Consider the following 18,504-nt stretch of genomic DNA (forward strand, 5'->3'; position numbering starts at 1 on the left):
GACAATAAATATATTTGAAAATCTGTTCTATATGTGATTGTATGTGAATTGTTAATCGTAATCCAGTTGGCACGTAATTTATAAGAGTATTCTAGTTTCCAACGTGCCAATCTATATGCAGGTTATACATACTTGTGTGGCCTTATTTAATGTGTCTGTGAACATGGCTCTCAGTTCTGCAGCTCTTGGATATAAAAGTTCTATTTGCGGCCACCATGGTAAGCGTGGCTGTTTTATAATTCTGAAAAAAAAATCAAGAAAGTTATAGATTTTTTTTATTATTTACATGTCTTACAATACAAATGATTTTTATGTTTTTATTTAAATTTGTGAGGTAAAAATACAATTAAAATTAATTTACTCAAAATATCAAATTGCTTATGAATTTAGTATTTAGTTGTAGAAAAATGTATCTCCTAGTCTTAACTTTAGGAAAAAAAATCTGCTGCTATTTATTCCATTTCAATTTGATTACATTATTTACAGTTTTATTTTTTTTATCTTTAATGATTACTTGTACACAGAAACAAAACTCACCTGAGTAAAGAATTAACTATCACATAGTGGTAAGATATATGTGCGTTCAGATTGAGACAGACTTTAAGTGCGTCATTATTATGAGGCATTATACGAAACAATGATACGAAGCAATCCGTCATCAGATCCAGTTCCGAATACCCAGATATTAGGTTCCCACGTATGTAAGACTTTGATGGATTGAATAAAAGTGACTGCAAAAATATCATATTTTTAAAAATTAAGAGAGTAGAGTTAAGATAGATAATTAATAGATATGAGAAAGAGTTAAGAGAGAGAGAGAGAGTAAGAGACTGGTAAGTACCAACTTTTGATCACATCAAGGGCTGGTTTAGTCCTTTGAAAACATCAAAGGTCTGGAGCTAAACTGATCACATTGGCTGTATCATCATCAGCTCACTATACGTCCCCACTGAGGATCTCGGAGCCTACTCTAAGTATGATTTGGCCTTAATCAACCACAATGTCTCAGTGTGGGTTGACTTCACATATATCTTTGAATTTCTTCGCAGATATGTGCAGGTTGCATCACCATGTTTCACTTCATCGTACGAACGTCGGATAAATGTACATAAGTAAATTGAATATCGAAAAACACATCGGTACATGGTGGAATTCGAACCCATGACCTCCAGATTACAAGTCTAAGTGCTTAACTCCTGAGACATTGACCCTTGGTTGTATTGTACCAAAAACAGGAAAAATAGAATGAATGTACTTAAAAGTACCTTGAGATCATTGATCACAGACTTGACGAGTATAAAAGTGACATTTCCTGAATCGGCGATATTCAAATACGTCGAGGCTTTGCACAATTTGACGCATGTCACAACCGCCGCCTCTGTCATCTGCTTCGAATTGTTCTGTGGACCTGTATTAAAAAAATTATAAGGTTATCAAAAGTGTCTTGAATAAATTCACTAACATACTTCTAGTTGTCGCACGCGACTCCGTTCGCTTGGTATTAAAAAATATATATTTTTAATATTTATTTCATAATAGCTTTTGCCAATTTTGTTGAAAAAAAAAACATATAGCCTATGTGTTCTTCCAGACTATGTTCTAGGCCAAATTTAATTAAGATGCCGTTCTGATGATACCTTATGACAAACATCTATCCATCCATACAACAAACATTCGCATTTATAATATTACCAAGAAATAAGATTATCTTGAAGTGTTTACTAAAACATAAATATCCAAGAACAATATCACAACCATTATTTTAATACAACAGTTTAACTTACTAAGTCCTCTCTTAACGGAATCTATGAAATGTTTCTTCTTAGTGTGCCTCGGACTGCAGGGGGCGCCACTGTCTGCGTTTACAATTTCTTCTAGAACTTTCTGTAACATATGTAGTAGATTAGAAGAATGATCTTACAAAATTTATTATATAGAAAAAATTGTATAGAATTACTAGCTGACCCGGCAAACGTTTTACCATATACTAAAAATTTTGTCAAAAAAATTAAAAAAAAATTAGAGGTGGACTACCCTTAACATTTAGGGGGATGAAAAATAGATGTTGGCCGATTCTCAGACCTACTCAATATGCTCACATTATTTCATGAGAATCGGTGCAGCCGTTTCGGAGGAGTATGGGAACGAAAATTGTGACACGAGAATTTTATATATAAGATCTAGAAATACAAGTTCAAGTCAAGTCTACAATGCACAAAATCATTTCCATTCCATTTTTGTTTGATTGCGAATGACTTTTCACCAAAATAATTCACTTTTAGTGCTTCTGTTTTGAATAGAACTATTCACCAGTTCGGCTTAATCTAGGTGATACTGACCGGGTTCAAGAGTAGTAGCATGATCTGCAATGGCCACATTGCAACACGGGACTTCTTGTTATCAGAGAAGCAGTCCTGCAGCAGGTCGAACAGCGTGTCGCAGCATTTGCTCAGCTCCTCGTTAGGCCGGCACTGCACTTCCGCAAACTCCTAGTAACACCATACATTTTATTATAAAAAGTTGTTTGCCTTCTAGGTGACGGACAGACCATAAAGTGATAGTATAAGAGTTCCGTGTTTTTTCTCTTTGAGATATGGAACCCTAAAAGTATCAATGCAGAGAAGTTCTAAGGTAACATTTAACTTACTTGTGGATAAGTATCCATCCAATTCCATATAGCCTTTTCAAGTGAGGAAACAAGTACTATATGTGCTGATTTCCTTAATAACTTAAACTTCTGTATGGATTCTGTAAACATAGATGATGATTATAGCTTTTTTTATAAAGAATTAAATTAACACCATTAAATAATAAAAATAAACAATACCTGTAAGCAGCCGTATAAGCCTTAATATATCCACATTTATGTATTGTATTAATTCTATGTCTGTGTAATCCGGGTTTTCTTCTGAACTGGATGCCAACTCCTAAAAAAATACATATTTTATTATTTAAAGTCTTAATAAATATTAAAATTCACAATATTATGTATATTAAAGGCAAATAAGTCAAGAATAATTAGATTCAGTTTTAGTAATTGACTTTAAAGACCTTTAAAGTAAATAGATGTTACAAAATTCAATTTATTATCTTTCCAAAGTATAAAATGACATACCTGCAATCTGGCACTAATTCTATTGAAAACAGCATTAAAAAAGTTGAGGCTCAATGCAAAGAGCACCTTACTGGCTAGCTGCCTCAACAGTGTATTGCTTATGTTACTTTCATTTCGCATATCTAGAAAAAAGAAATAGTCAAATGCAATGATTAATTTTATTTATAATTTTTTTTGACTGACAATATTATTTATTGTGTATATTTAGGATGGTTTTAGTGTTTAAATTGATAATACAAACATGTTTGTTTTTAATTATTGTGTGATTACAGATGGATGTTGAATTTGACTATACAACATTTGAAAGTTCTAAAAATAGAAAATATTGTCATCTCCCCCCCTTCATTGCCTTTGAAACAAGAGAAATAATATTTTTGGAGGAGTGTACTGTTATTGCAGCAAATCAACAAACTCACAAATTAAACAAACAAAACCCCCTTAGAATAACTCACCAATAAATTGGCAGACTTCTCGTAGCAGTATTTTAACATTCATAGCTTCATCATATTTTGTGGTATCCTTGGGTTGTGAACTGAGACATATTTCTAATGTATCCAGCACAATAACAAGGCTGTCATGATAACCTTTCTCCAGCTCTGTTTGTGGTCGGTTTACACATGATGAAATTGTTGGCTGATACTAAATAAAGATTAAATAATATGATGAAAAAACACAAATTAATTTATTGTTAATATACAAAAATAGTAATAGATAGTAAATATGTATTATAAAACACTATTTGTTTCTGGGTAATTGAAATACTAGAAACATTTTATCGAATATTGGATATGTAATGAATTGTATTGTTACCTACCAATTCATTGACTCTTTGTAAAATCTTTGTAAGGCCAGCAATGACCAGAGAAAATCTATGTCGACTGATTTGTACCAAGCAAGCTTTACATTGCTCCTCATTGATTCGGGAATGAAGGTTTTGTGCCCCCGTCTTGTAAGGAAGCTGAAATTGATAGTGTCAAAGTTATTGAAACTTTATAGCAATCAACATAAAATGCGTAATTGGAAATAGTACATAAACTTAAATAAATATTGATTGATTAAATAATGAATTAGTGTGTCATGGCATGTTTGTACGCAATCATCCATTTACTAAAATTAACAATAGAATTGGCTAGTAAAATTATCCAATAGGTTTAACGACACTAACACTAATCAATAAATTATACCTTAATGTTTGTGTAGGCGGCAGTACAAGATCAGGAAGATTAGTGAAAGTTTAACATGTTCATAAATTCAAAGTACATACAAAAATAAAAAAATTAGTACAAATATGGTTTAAGAAGAAGGCAAGATAAAAAAGTTCGGTATTGTTTACACAATTAAAGAAAATATTCATTTTTGGGGTGGGTCAAAAATAATATTAAATGATCAGTAAAGAACTTACCTGCTCTTCGAATCGTGCAATTAGTGAATTTGCCCATTCTCCGGGTTTTTGCGTACCCATTTTGTAGAAATTTTATATATTTTTCATGTAAATAAATTATAAACAACAAGTATTTTGCGCGATTCCATTTTCGTCCTTCGATTTCCGTAGTTTTAAAGTGTTACAACATGAGTAAAACTAACTATTTTGGTATTTTTACATGTACAACATCGAGTAAATTTTATTTTACAAATAAACGTTTTACTTTATTCATTGTTCTTACTTAGCATTAAATACACTAATTAATTTAATATTTTATTATTTTAAATTTGGGTTTGATTAACTTCGACCAGAAATTGCTAATACTACCAAACTTTCAAAAACTACTAATTAAAAAAAAAGTACAATCGGAAACTTTTAGCGCAGCCCTCAGCCCTAGTTCAAAACAAGTATCGGTATCAAATCGGCAAATCGGTATCTGAAAACACGACTCGTCTGTCGTCCCTAAACATAGACCGACTGATTTTGATTGACTTTTGACAATTTGTCTTGTCCATTTAATTTGTTTTTTGTTTAGCTGAAACGAGAAAGTGTTATAAAGATTTAAGATAGCTTACAGTACAGTGCCATTTATATAATTAATTTCAAGATCAGCATCTCATACGTGCTAATAAAATGATGGTAAGATTGTTGTCATAAAATGTATAAAATCATTGTTCTCTTAATTAGATTAGGGGGCGTAACTAACATCGAATAAAGTTGATTTATACGATAATATTTATTGCTTAAACTTATTGCATATGACCGATATTCATTGCAATTTTATCATTGTATTGCAAAGACATCCAGCGGGTACTTTTTCTAATAAGTTAGTACTTATTGCATTCTGATAAGACTTATTTCGTGACGTGGATTTCGGCAATTCAAATTGTATATTAACAATACAATTATCTAGTAATAACGTCCTGTCCTTATTACCATTCCTCACATTACACATTTAATTACTTTTGTGTTTAATTTGCTTTTCAACAGAAGTCTGTAATATGTTTACTTGTAAAGATTAATAATATCTGCTTATCTATGTTATTAGACATAATGAAAGAATTTAGAATGGTCATAATGATACAATTTTGATCAGTCATCATTCTCTTATTGCATCATTACTTATAGATCTTAAGGATAACTTTGTCAAATAGAGAAATAACTTCTGAAACACAAACAACTAAATTATAGTAATTACATTAGGATCAATTGTTTAGGATATTTTGAGAAAATTGAATTTTTATACATATTTTCAGGACTGCGTGGAAGAAACTAACCATGATCCTCTCTCAGCCCCATCAGTTACATCCCCTGCCTCTGTTGACACTAAGCTTGAAAAAAAGAAGCCCAATGAAAATGTCTCTTTAGCTGACAATAGCTTATTAGTAAGTTGATTTATTAACTTAGTAAGCAATATTTTCTTAAGTTATACCTAATTTTAATTTGGTTTAGAAGAATGTAACTAAACTTGAAAACGTTTGTCAAAATAAAATAAGTTATTTTGTCACATTTTTCACTGTTTAGACTGTTTTTATGTTTTAATTTGTATGATTATTTCTTTCTTGCAGGTAGATATTTCAGATGCACTTAGTGAAAAAGAGAAGGTGAAGTTTTCTGTTCATACCAAAACAACTCTACCTGAATTTCAGAAGTCACAATTTTCAGTAGTTCGTCAGCATGAAGAGTTTGTGTGGCTTCATGACAGATATGAAGAGAATGAAGAATATGCAGGTTATATTGTGAGTACCTTCTTCCCATGATAAATTAAAATATAAAATATTTAAAAAAGATTGAAGATCAAATCAAAAAGAAAAAATGTAAGTTGCCTTTAATACATATTTTCTTATTTTCATATTTTTTATGATAAATTTTTTCATAAATATTCAGATACCCCCAGCACCACCAAGACCGGATTTTGATGCGTCTCGTGAAAAGCTACAGCGCCTCGGAGAAGGCGAGGGCGCGTTAACACGTGAAGAGTTCCTCAAGATGAAAGAAGAGTTGGAAGAGTAAGTTCTGTCACATAAATAATCATTTTACAAATTAAGTAATTTCATATAATTCATAGCGAAATAGAAAAGTGGATTTAGTCGGGAATACATAGCAAGGGGAAATATCCTTTTTCTATGTATCTTGTACTCTGTCAACTAAAGGTGTCTTTGTGTGTATCCACAATTGTGAATATCTATGGGCAACAGTCACTACTATGACTTTATAAAATACTAGCTATCGCCTGCGACTTCGTCCGCGCTAGATTAAAATCTTATTTATTTATAAGATTAAAATTGTTTTTTTAGTGAATATCTGGCAACATTCAAGAAGACAGTGGCAATGCACGAAGTGTTCCTACAACGTCTCGCAGCCCATCCGGTGTTTAGAAATGATGCACATTTACGTGTGTTTCTAGAATACGAACAGGATCTGTGTGCTAAGCCTCGAGGAAAAATGGACCTTATTGGTGGATTGGTATGTCTTCTGCTTAGTTAGCCTCCATAAATCTTAGATTGTGGCTAAATCGATGTTAATTCTTCAATTGCTATAATGTTATATATATTTTTTATCTAACAAATGAATTGCTTTGCCCTTATTCTTCTTTAATAACTTGTCTATCTTAAATATTAATTTTAAGAGTTTAAATCCATTGAGCATTGGTATTAAGACTCTCAACTAAAGATGAATAAATAATCCCTATGTATTATTTTCATCTTTGTAGATGAGGTCTATGACAACAACGACAGATGAGATCTACTTGGGCGCGACCGTACGTGACGTCAATGACTTCTTTGAACAGGAAACAGCTTTCCTACAAGAATATTATTCTCATCTCAAAGAGGCAGTTGCTAAAGTCGACCGTATGACTACTAAGCATAAGGGTGAGAATTCTGTATTGCTACTTTCCACTACCGAATATATATTGTCATCTTTCTCATTTCTCTTAGAAAACATGAGATAACAATAGTTTATGCAGTGTATGTAAACTAATGCTATTTGAACATTGTGGGTGTACAGAGGTGGCGGATGCACACATCAAGCTGTCCTCGTGTCTGACGCAGCTGGGCACACGCGAGCAGCCCGCCACAGAGCGCTTCCTGACGCGTGCCGCTGAGACATTCGAAAAGTGCCGGGTAAGAAAACATTACTAGGGTGTTTGCCGTTGGACCGATTGGTGTAACGGCCCAACAGCTGATTGAGTATATAGAATCAAAAATAATATTTCCAATGGGCAGTTTGATTGGTAGGCCTGTGGCAACATAAGGAAACACCTCACTACTCTTGCGTTATTCTAATACTACCTGTTGCCCGCGACTTCGTTCCGGTGGTATTAAAAATAACTGATTGAATTATCTATCGATACCACAGACCAACTTTCTGGGCCTATGTGGTAATAAACATCCATTCTTTTGTGATTCACAGAAAATAGAAGGCCGCATGGCGTCAGACCAGGATCTGAAGTTAGCGGATACATTGCGGTACTACATGCGCGACGCTCACGCCGCCAAAGCTGTGCTCGTACGGAGACTTAGGTAAGTGCAATACTAGCATATAAGTTGGCACGTCAGGCAGAAGAGTATTCATGTTTCTGACGTGCCATCTCACATGTCATGTACATAGTACTAATGTAAGTGGAGGAGTTATTCAGTGATAAATTCACGTAGATAGCATTTTACATAAACGTTAAATATAACATGATGAAATATATATTGTTACAGATGTCTGGCAGCGTATGAGGCAGCAAATAGAAACTTGGAACGCGCTCGGGCTAAGAACAAGGACGTGCACGCTGTGAGTTATCTTAACAAACAAAATCCCATATTGAAACTACACACTTTTTCTACACACACACTACACTAATACTAAACACCTTTAAAAGCAATTAATCACTTTTTTAATACTATATCTGACGTCACAATTCATATTTTTCCACAGCACAATAAAACCATTACATTGAAAAATTAAAAAAAACAGATCTTGATACTATTTTTATTAATTATGAAATATCCTTTTCATCAATACTAACTTTTTACGTGTTATATCATTGTTATTCACATACAAATCTTGTTGTATACTATTCACATTGTTATTACTTTCCCGCTCACTCAGCCGATGGAGGTGCAAGAGGTAACACGCTTTTTTCACATACGCTTATTTCACTTACCATAAATAATAAGGCCGCCATAAACGAAACTTCAAGCTGTCAGTGTTAGACTGCAGTTTGTGATCACTGGTAAAACTGCAACTAGCATGTCATGATGCTTAAGTAGTTCGTGTATGGCTGCCTTTGTAAGATTTTACTGTGAAGTTTCTATCAATAGATAAAGGAATACTCTCGTGTATGTTACAATTTGTGCAATTTAAGGTTCAACATTCGGTATTTAGCTATGACTCGTGTATAAAAATCTACATTGGTCTTAAATGCGTTAGTTATACCATACTAAATTATATTCTCGTGAACATGAGATTGAACTAAACTCTATATTTCACATTTTTACTTCCGATGGATAAAAAAAAATAAGAAAAAAGTAATAAAGCTTTTTACTACATAAAAAATAAAATTAGCTTTGTATTATAGTTTTCAAATATCTTAGCGGCGCTCAACTTCGCGCGAGTCGCTGCTAAGTACACAATGTTAGGTGTAGCGGGATGCAGGTGGAGGGTACAGCGCAGTGCCGACGACCTTGAGCCGCCAAGATATATGAAAAGAAATATAGCATATAGGCTTGATGTTAGAGTTTTAATTGAAATGTATAATGATTATATTTACTAGGCGGAGCAAGTGCAGGCGGACGCGTGCGCACGATTCGAGCAGCTGTCGGCACGTGCTCGCGAAGAGTTGCTAGATTTTCGCACGCGACGCGTAGCTGCTTTTAGAAAAAGGTAAAAGAAGGTCACAAAGTTACGTCCTAGAGTTTAAACTAAGATGTCCCTTATACTCAGAGTCAATAATGATATTTTTTTAATTACTATGTCTATAAGCTATTACACAAATATATACGGTTTCCAGTTTAATTGATCTCGCGGAGTTGGAGATAAAACACGCGGCAGCTCAACAGGAATTGTTCAGGAAGTCCCTGCAGATGTTGAGGGAGTGCCAGTAACTGGCCACGCCCATCGGCAACGCCACACCACTTCACGAGGCATGTTTAAGGTACAGTTGCACCATCTCTTGCAAATTCCTTTGCAACATTATATTTTTTATTATTGTATTTTGGCAAGTAAAAAATTGTTACTGGTTTTTGTTAATGTCATTCAATGATAGGAAAAAAATCAATCATTAATTTGCATTTTAAAGTGCATAAACCCGTCATTCTAGACTAGAGTTTTATGAATCTATGGTCTCTGAAATCTTTGATTACGTAACTGGCTGATTACCTCTTGAGTATATTTCCTCGTAAAAATTTGCTTTTGTATTTCTTTCTAAATAAGCATAATACAATAAGTTATGGTGACATTAACAAGACGAAAGGAAATAAAAAAAATGTAACACGATTCTCATATATGTATATGTAAGTCGTAATTTGGTGAGTGTAATTTGGAGTTAACCGTATTTCCACTGTTATTACACTTCCACGTAAATTTGTTGTCTCGCTTTTTTGAAAGGGCATGACAAGGATAACAATATTGTGTGGTGTTACGATAAGACAATACATGTGGCCAACAACAGCCAAAATACTTTTAAGTAAAGTGCAATATGAAAGATATGTTTTAATTGACATGTTACTGTGGGTTCGACTGATATGCCATCCCTATTATTCTTTTTGGAAAAAACAGAGACAACAATATGTTTTAGTCGAAAGCCTGTAAGGATTTAAAAAGTTATATCTCTTTGAAAAAATATAGTCGACACGACTTGTGTATGTTGTATTTCTTTTGGTGGATATTTGTATAAAGATTATGAAGAGATTTTATTGTAAGATAAAATTATTTAGCTTTACTATATGCAAAGATTTTGTCAAATACATATAAATACTTTCAAATGATTCATATTTAAAAAAATATGTAATAGTAACAAAAGTATTTATTTTATGGTTTTTTATTTAAATAAAAAAATTAAAAGCATAGATTTTTGCTTTTTACTTCTAGTAAAAATTCAATTTTATCAAAATAAATAACTTTTATAAAGCAATGTGTTTCTAATACTTTATCTGGTTTTGGTTATTTTAAGTAATAATCAAATAATTAGCAAACTTTCTTGCTTAAAACAGTTATTTTTGTGCATAATTTTCTATAAGCTGTGCGGACCAAAAGTATATTTTAGGTTAACTACATTAAGTGTAATTTGTGCTATTTTATGATGATTTTTTATTTTATCTCATCGCCGGGGAATAACGGGCGTTATATACAAGTGGCATATAATATATTACATGAGTATTTTTTTTTAATTTTGCAAAAAATATACGCTCAAAATTTTCCTCTCACTCGTTTTGGCTATGCAAGATTGTATCGGTGCGGGATCTCATAAAGAGATGTTATTTTTAAACTGTTTTAAATTTTAAGAAAATATACGAATTATAGAACATATATGTTTTTCATTGAAACACTAATGAAGTATCCCACTCTATTATTATGTAGTGTACCGTGGGATTCCACTGCGCTGAAAAAAAATTCTATAAGTAAGCTGAGATGAAACGTTAGTACGTTTTTCGGCAGTGGAATCTCACTATAAATATGATACGCATAATCAATTAACGTTGCACACTTCCATCGTATATAAGTTAAAAATGGTATATGAAAATTCCATGAAAATAATTAAGATATAAGCATTTTTAATAAGAATAATGGAAAGAGACTTCGTTTTGAGATTTTTTTTCTAATATGTCATTGTAATATGTCGTTTTAACTGTATGTATGGGTGTTATGTATTTATGGTACTCAGTCTATGAGCGCGTCCTTTATAAACTCGTTACCATGGTAACGGATAGTTCACAACAAGTATTATTTGAAAACAGTTGCTAAATTTCACCAATGAGTACCATAATTATAATAGTGTTTTGTCAATTTATAATAATTCTTAACGCCATATTGTAAAAAAATAATTTATTACACGCCTTTAAATATTAGAAATTATTTTTACTTGGTGTTTGTACATTTTCTTGATAATAATCTATTGTAGATTGAAATATATTAAATGTAAATTCCTAATGAGTTTTGGTTTAAGTTTTGGTTTTGATATGTTGAGAATTATTTATTTTGTACTTGTAACTTCTAATTTAACTAATCCAAACATACTAATACCAAATCTACTTTTATTATAGAAGTTTTAAAGGTGTTTGATGTAAAGTCTGAATGTAGATACTATAGAGACATTCGTATATATTGTAAAAATCAATATGAGCGCGTTGTCTGGAACATGTTTGATCCTGTATATATTTGCGGGAGTGTTACTAAGAGGCGCGCGCGGGAAATGGGTCGAGGGACATGTTGATACCAAAGAAGTAAGTAATATCTATATGTATATTTCTAAGATATCTAATAGACCGGATTTTATGTTTTATTTTAAATAAATACTAAAACTACTTGCTTGAAATATAAAAGTAAAATAATTAGTATTTTGATGACCTATTAAGTTTTTTTTTTATTATAATTTATCTGCTTCAACTAACAACTACATAATATTTCTCTTTCATACTATCATAGTATAAAAGCAAATGTTTCGATGGATGAATAGATGGATGGATGTTTGTTTGAAGGTATCTCGGCTGCATGAATCACGCTGAAATTTGGCATATATGTAGAACACATAGGCTACTAAGTTTTATTTTAATTTAGCGCGGACAAAGTCGCGGGCGACAACTAGTCTATAATATAATAACAGATACTATGTAATTATGTATCCAACATCGTTTTTCATAACTACAGTAATTTAAAAGAGAGGAAAGATAACAATAGAATACAGTTAAATTTGGATAAAAATTTTCTTTGTGACATAGAATTAAAATATGATTGTGCGATGATTCGTTAGTTTCCAAAATACATGGAAATACATTTCAGAACTGGGCGTTCCTCTCTCGCTTTTGTTTTCTATCATTGGAGGGACAGTTCGAGTATTTAATAGAATTTGAAAGGGACATGGGCATGCCGAATCTGCTACTTTACTACGATGATGAGAGTCAATGGCCGTCTGTTTATCACAGCAGCATGGTGAGTTTGTGTAACAAGAATAGAGCCTTGTAAAGGTTAACTTCAGATTTGGAAACCGCAATACTAACAATTCAAGAGCCACAAAAGTGAGTTACAATTTTATATTTATTCCTCTTGCAATGTTTCTTATGTATTTGCAGTCGTGCAAGGAACGCGAAGCCGTGTTGAACAAGAACGGACAGAATCAAGTTTTAAAGTTATCTCATTGGTATCCTGACACTGAATATTCCGGGTGTATAGTTTCTAGAGCCAATAAAGAATTGGCGGCGGCGAAAAGGTTAACAATTTTTTTTATTTACATTAACGCCAGTGTAAGGTCGAAAAATTTGTATTTTATCTATAATGTCTTCTGGTTTGTATTTTGTTGATTTTTTGGCTTACCATAATGTGAAAATACATTTTATCAGCTCATCAACAACAACAAAGCCTACGACGAAAAAGAATATTGAAACTACTAAAAGTCATAAACTTGAGCCGCCTCTAAACACTTCTTACTACGACCAATTCCTTAAAGCGACTACACCCAACTCTAAGACCACCACAGCTGATGTGAACTCATCAACTTGGTACGAATTGGTACCAACTGGCGCAATCAATCTATCAACGGTATGGCCCGAAGATGAATGGGAAACAATTAGTCCCAATGAAAACGACAGTCCTTCTGAAAGTCTGGATGATGTCGAGATCTTGTTTGATAATAGCAATAGTAGCGGGGTAAGTGTTTCTGTAGGTTTTGATTGCCAACTCTTTCAATTTTTTATCTCACTTTTTTTAAAGAAATGACAAGGACGACAGGTATTTTTGCACGTGTTTCTATTAGAATTAAGTGGAGGTGGAACTACACCTCCCATTGGGATTATGCTTGGTTTTTGAACGTTACTGAACTTTCTCAATTATGGATTGCCGTGGATTGGCTTTATTTAAAGAATTTATACTTATTATATTATTGCAGCATAAAATAAAGCGTTCAACAGTGGAACTGTACGAGCGATATAAACGTCGGCGATTGAGTTCACTGAGCGAGAGCGGGGCGGGCGCAGGGGGCGCGGGCAGAGAACGCCTCATCGTCTCTTGTCATAACTCGAGAAGGTTCCGTTCTGCGAGAGAGCGCTGGTGGTTCATTGCAATCAGCAACTGCAATAGTCCTAAAGTATATCCTAAAAATTACTGGTTTCATTTTTAATTTAAACGTTTGATTATTTGTTTCAATAAAGGTGTGACATTTGCCACAGGGATTGGATGTGAGATATAAGTTTTTGATGACCAACGGCCCCGATGGAGACTTTTGGCATCAACATTTCTCCGCTGACGAGTTCTGTAAGTTTTATAAATTTATACTCTATATACGATAACAATAACACGTGACGAAAATTATTTCCAGCGATTTTTGATACGAGAGACATCTTATGAATTTATTTATTGAAGACAATTGCTTTTCTTGACTTCACTTATTCTTCAAAATGGTCACTTAAGTTTAGCCATCATTTAACACATAGCGCGACATTTTTTTCGTATGAAAGTGAACAGGACAGACTATTTGCTGGCCATAATCGTATTAACAAAGTAATTCTACCTTCCAGATGTCCTGCCTGTCCTCATAGCGTATACATTCGCGTACGTGTTGCTAATGGTCGCGGTAGTGATGTGCAGCGTGGAGCTGAGGTCTCGTCACCTGCTGCATTCCACTTACAAGCTGTTCTTAGTGTCAGTGGTCAGTCAGCATGCTGGTGTACTGGTGCAGACATTGGCTGCTATCAGATATGCTGTTTCCGGTGTGGTGTATATGACGGCTAGGACTACTGGTACGTGGTAACTAACATTTACTGCCATTCTTACTTTTGTTTCGTTTCGTTTTGATTCGTTCGGAGCATACATTTGTTTCGCTCATTCTCTCTCTCTCTCTCAGTTAATATAACATAGAGAACTCTAATAGTATACAATATCGTATTTTAAGGCTACTTAAATTTATAAAACAATTAAGCCAGAATTATATGAAATTAAACATTAGAGATGTTATTCGTAGATTTATAACTAACTTTTAACTAGTCTGTGTCTGTGTTATTTCAGGCTATGTTCTACATGTACGCCAAATTATATCACGATCTGTTGAGCTGTTCTAGAGATAAATTGTTAGAACATCCATCCATAAAACCAAACTTTCACATTTATGTTAGTAATAAAATTACACTTCACCAGGTCAATTCCTGTGCGGCGTGTCTGAGACGACATTCCTACTCCTGCTAGTATTAATGGCGAAGGGCTACACCATCACACGTGGCCGTCTCAAGGTCGGCTTCACTGTCAAACTCACAATCTTCATGTGCTGCTACATCGTCACATATATCGTACTCTTTGTATATCAGGCTAAGGTAAGTTAAATAATTCACCCTACATCCAATAGATTTAAAAAATATTACATTACTGCGATTTGACAGTCCTTAAAAATCAAATTAGTGTTTTTTACTGAGACACGTCTAATCATAGTGTGCTGTCCTTTGCAATTACTGCATCTATAGTGAAAATACAATTTCATCTAGTTCGTTCAAATAGTGTTACTATCCCTCTCATGTTCTTTGAAATGACAGAGACAACAATATGTAATAATATGCAGATGTTCGACCCTGGTGAGGTTCTATACCTGTATGAGAGCCCAGCGGGGTACGGGCTGATCGTGCTGCGCGTCGCCGCCTGGGCCGCCTTCGCCTACGCCACATTCTTCACAGTCAGGAAATATCCCGAAAAGGTATAGTTCTTTTCAAATATCGCGGCCCTCAAAAGCCATCTGCGCGCTGCGCAGTGCCTTCCCTTCCCATATCGTTATGCCTAAAATTATATAATGATAGTAAATTCAAATTGTAGTAAGTAAAAATGGTACTTTTAATAGCGTTTACTTGTTTTTTTTTTATTTCAGAATACGTTTTACTGCCCTTTCTTTATTAGCGGTACATTGTGGTTTTACGCGGGCCCTTTGTTTATATTAACTGCAAATTCATACATTGGTAAGTAATTATTTTGATATCTCAAGCTGTTAATGAGAAAAAAAATAACCTTATTTTTTTCAGATAAGTGGGTTCGAGAGAGCGTTGTAATAGCCGTCTTACTGTTTATTACCTTTACTGGACATATTATGTTTTTGGTAATTATTTTAATATTAATAAATTAAAGCTTTGTTTGTGTTAAAACTTATTTTTCTTAATTTATTTTTTCAGCTATTGACGTTGCCTGTGTTTGCAAATAAAAATTTCCCCTATCATGTTAGAACCACACAGATAGGCATTATGGAGGTACAAACCTTTAATTTCTTAGTCAATAATTTATTCTTGAAATATTGTACTATTGATTAAAACAAAAAAAATGTTAATAAAAAATGTTTTTTTTAGGTAACTGGAAACACTTCTTTGGATGGATTTGGTGCTAATGCTTATCATCCGTCTAACGGAGTACCACAGACTGTAATTATACCGCTCACAAGGTATATATTATCTGTACCAATATGATTCTTATGATATCGATTTTTTTCAAATATCGATATCTTACTCCTATAAAAAATTTAACCGAAATTATCGAAATTTATTGAAAAATATAAGTGTGTTTTTTATGTGTAGTGTACAAATTAAAAAAATTATTTTACAGGCGTACAGAAGAATTTATAGGCAACATGTATAGTCAATACATGGCGTCAGCACCGCCATTGTCTTTGGAAAACGAAACACCAAAACTAAACGGATATTTGAAGCGGACAGATTCTAAAATAGTACAAAATAATCTCACAACTCAAGACAGCACAGAAACTAATACATCCGATGATATAACTCCGCAAATGGTTAATGATAAACAAATATTCACAGTTGAAAACCAAATGGCGAAGATTGGTTCATTAACGCGGGAAACCTCTCTAAAAAAAGACAGCTCTATTACCAGAGATAATCATACGCCAAAAACAGATAATAATATAATAAACAAGGAAACATCACTAGATGGCGATGAAAAACAAGTTCAGAATATCGATATTGCAACACGAAACGATTTGCCCAACGTTTTAAGACCCAGAAGAAATATATTGGAACCGATTAAGAAAGAAGATGTGCCATCTTGGTCTTTGGCTAAAGGTCCCTGTGTTGTTGCAATGCAAAGGAAAACAAAGACTGTTGATAATGAAGGTAAAGCTATAATTAAATGTCCACTAGTTGTCGCCTGTGACTCCGTCCGCGCTGAATAAAACAAATAATGCCTATGTGTTGCATACTATGTTCTACATCTATGTTAAATTTCAGTGAGATCCGTACAGCCGTTCTGGAGGTACCTTCAAACAAACATCCATCCATCCAAACATTTGCATTTATAATATTAGTGACTACTTTAACAAAAAAAATATTTTTATTTTCTTTTGGTATATGTGAACAGTTTCTCGCGTATTAATAATTAGAGAAACATTTTTATATTTTTTTAATTTATAATTTTTTTTAATTGACTCGTAACTTAATGTCTGCAGACCGTCCAGAGTCACCTAGTGGCAGCTTACTTCTAACAAACGGTAAGAAAGTACCTCCCGTACGTAACGGACTGCGACAGACCTCTGGTGAAATCTCTACAATACACGAAGGACATATACAAAGCTATCAGAATACTGTCAGCAACGCAACTCTAGATTTATTCAATGCTAGTAAATAAGACTTTAAGTACAAATATTAATAGTTGTTGAGTGTAATTAAAACGCGTACTGGCCGTAAAAAAACTGATGACTTTGGGGAACATTTTTTTAATGAGATAATTGACAGTATTTAAATTAGGTATAAAGTTGATACGAAAGTAAACTCACCGAACCAACGATAATCAACTCTACTTGACAATAGATTTAAAGTACAACATTATTGTGTATGAGTTGTACTTATTTTTAGTAATTCTATAGTATTTGATAGCTGTATTTGTCTAATTTATTTTTAAGAGTAACTAAATGTGTGTGTTTGTCTAGTGTAGTTTATAAAAGCAAGTAAAAGTAACTATGTACATAGTTCTATTACCTTATGTACAGTCAGCGTCATATAGATCGTCACAGACAAGATATGCAAATATATAGGTACACCAAAAGTATTCAATTATATCGGTACAACAAAAGTCCTCAAAATAATAGATACATTCACCCTGCTCAAATACATCGGTACATACACAGCGTCAAATATATGAGTACATGCAAGATGCTCATAAATATCGTAGCAGCCACAGCGTCATAAGTAACGAAGCAGTCAAGGTGCGCAAAAATATCGGTACATTTGACAAAATTGAACTCTATCTCTATATACTTGTGATACAATTTGGAATAAACTACTTCTGTTACATTCATTTGACACTTTATATTAACATTATAGGTTGTCCGGAAAGTTCGTTCTGATTTTCGATATAAAGCTTACAATAGACTGTAGCTGAAGTGGATTCATTTTCGGATTTCCACCATTATCAAACGTCACGAAAATTTCTATATTGTGAATAATTTCATTTCATTGGTTGAGATAAAAACTAATTTTTAAAATTTTATCCAATAATAAAAGACGTTTTAGGTATAGAGTCGTACCAATATAATTTAAAAACATTTTCAAAAATTTAAGAGAACAGGGTTTCAATTTTCCTTATAAAGCGGCACGAACTTACTAGGGAACCCAATATTTTTCTTCTCCTGTCATAACGCTTAAATATAAAAGATTGTCACGCCGAATATGACAGATACGTATTAACTAATATCAAATTTTGCCTTGTCACAATATATATAATACTAGTTTGGCGCAGTATTCTAGTATGTTTGCCGTAATATGTAAGTTTACCGGTTCGAATC

General features: G+C 33.2%; 3 protein-coding genes across 4 annotated transcripts in view; 2 read left to right on the plus strand and 1 right to left on the minus strand.

Annotated features, from left to right (window-relative positions):
- Positions 1–4,738, minus strand: part of Nf1 (neurofibromin 1) — a 28,937-nt gene extending 24,199 nt beyond the window's left edge. For both annotated transcript variants that reach the window (XM_013321259.1, XM_013321258.1), the window contains exons 1-11: positions 4,518–4,738; positions 3,930–4,073; positions 3,568–3,754; positions 3,116–3,237; positions 2,828–2,927; positions 2,648–2,748; positions 2,340–2,489; positions 1,785–1,884; positions 1,266–1,408; positions 538–731; positions 133–241 (exon numbers count right to left, since the gene is read on the minus strand). In XM_013321259.1, the coding sequence (XP_013176713.1) occupies positions 133–241; positions 538–731; positions 1,266–1,408; positions 1,785–1,884; positions 2,340–2,489; positions 2,648–2,748; positions 2,828–2,927; positions 3,116–3,237; positions 3,568–3,754; positions 3,930–4,073; positions 4,518–4,577 (1,410 nt within the window). In that variant the 5' untranslated portion in view covers positions 4,578–4,738. The remainder of the gene's footprint in view (positions 1–132; positions 242–537; positions 732–1,265; positions 1,409–1,784; positions 1,885–2,339; positions 2,490–2,647; positions 2,749–2,827; positions 2,928–3,115; positions 3,238–3,567; positions 3,755–3,929; positions 4,074–4,517) is intronic.
- Positions 4,739–4,996: 258 nt separating this feature from the next.
- On the plus strand, positions 4,997–11,055 carry Snx6 (sorting nexin 6). Its single transcript, XM_013321759.1, has 11 exons — positions 4,997–5,177; positions 5,795–5,923; positions 6,107–6,277; positions 6,426–6,547; positions 6,836–7,004; positions 7,252–7,411; positions 7,548–7,663; positions 7,953–8,062; positions 8,249–8,321; positions 9,304–9,413; positions 9,541–11,055. Exons 1-11 carry the CDS (start codon positions 5,172–5,174, stop codon positions 9,632–9,634), a joined length of 1,260 nt encoding a protein of 419 aa, XP_013177213.1. The 5' UTR covers positions 4,997–5,171; the 3' UTR covers positions 9,635–11,055.
- Positions 11,056–11,611: 556 nt separating this feature from the next.
- Positions 11,612–17,672, plus strand: LOC106124961 (uncharacterized). Its single transcript, XM_013322006.1, has 15 exons — positions 11,612–11,971; positions 12,528–12,677; positions 12,818–12,954; positions 13,085–13,391; positions 13,630–13,827; positions 13,910–13,994; positions 14,258–14,479; positions 14,874–15,046; positions 15,289–15,420; positions 15,589–15,676; positions 15,740–15,813; positions 15,887–15,961; positions 16,058–16,149; positions 16,311–16,837; positions 17,170–17,672. The coding sequence occupies exons 1-15, from the start codon at positions 11,867–11,869 to the stop codon at positions 17,346–17,348; spliced, it is 2,544 nt and encodes an 847-aa protein (XP_013177460.1). The 5' UTR covers positions 11,612–11,866; the 3' UTR covers positions 17,349–17,672.
- The last annotated feature ends 832 nt before the right edge of the window (positions 17,673–18,504 follow it).

Source organism: Papilio xuthus, unplaced genomic scaffold (assembly GCF_000836235.2).
Source record: "Papilio xuthus unplaced genomic scaffold, Pxut_1.1 DF825946.1, whole genome shotgun sequence".
Lineage (NCBI taxonomy): Eukaryota > Metazoa > Arthropoda > Insecta > Lepidoptera > Papilionidae > Papilio > Papilio xuthus.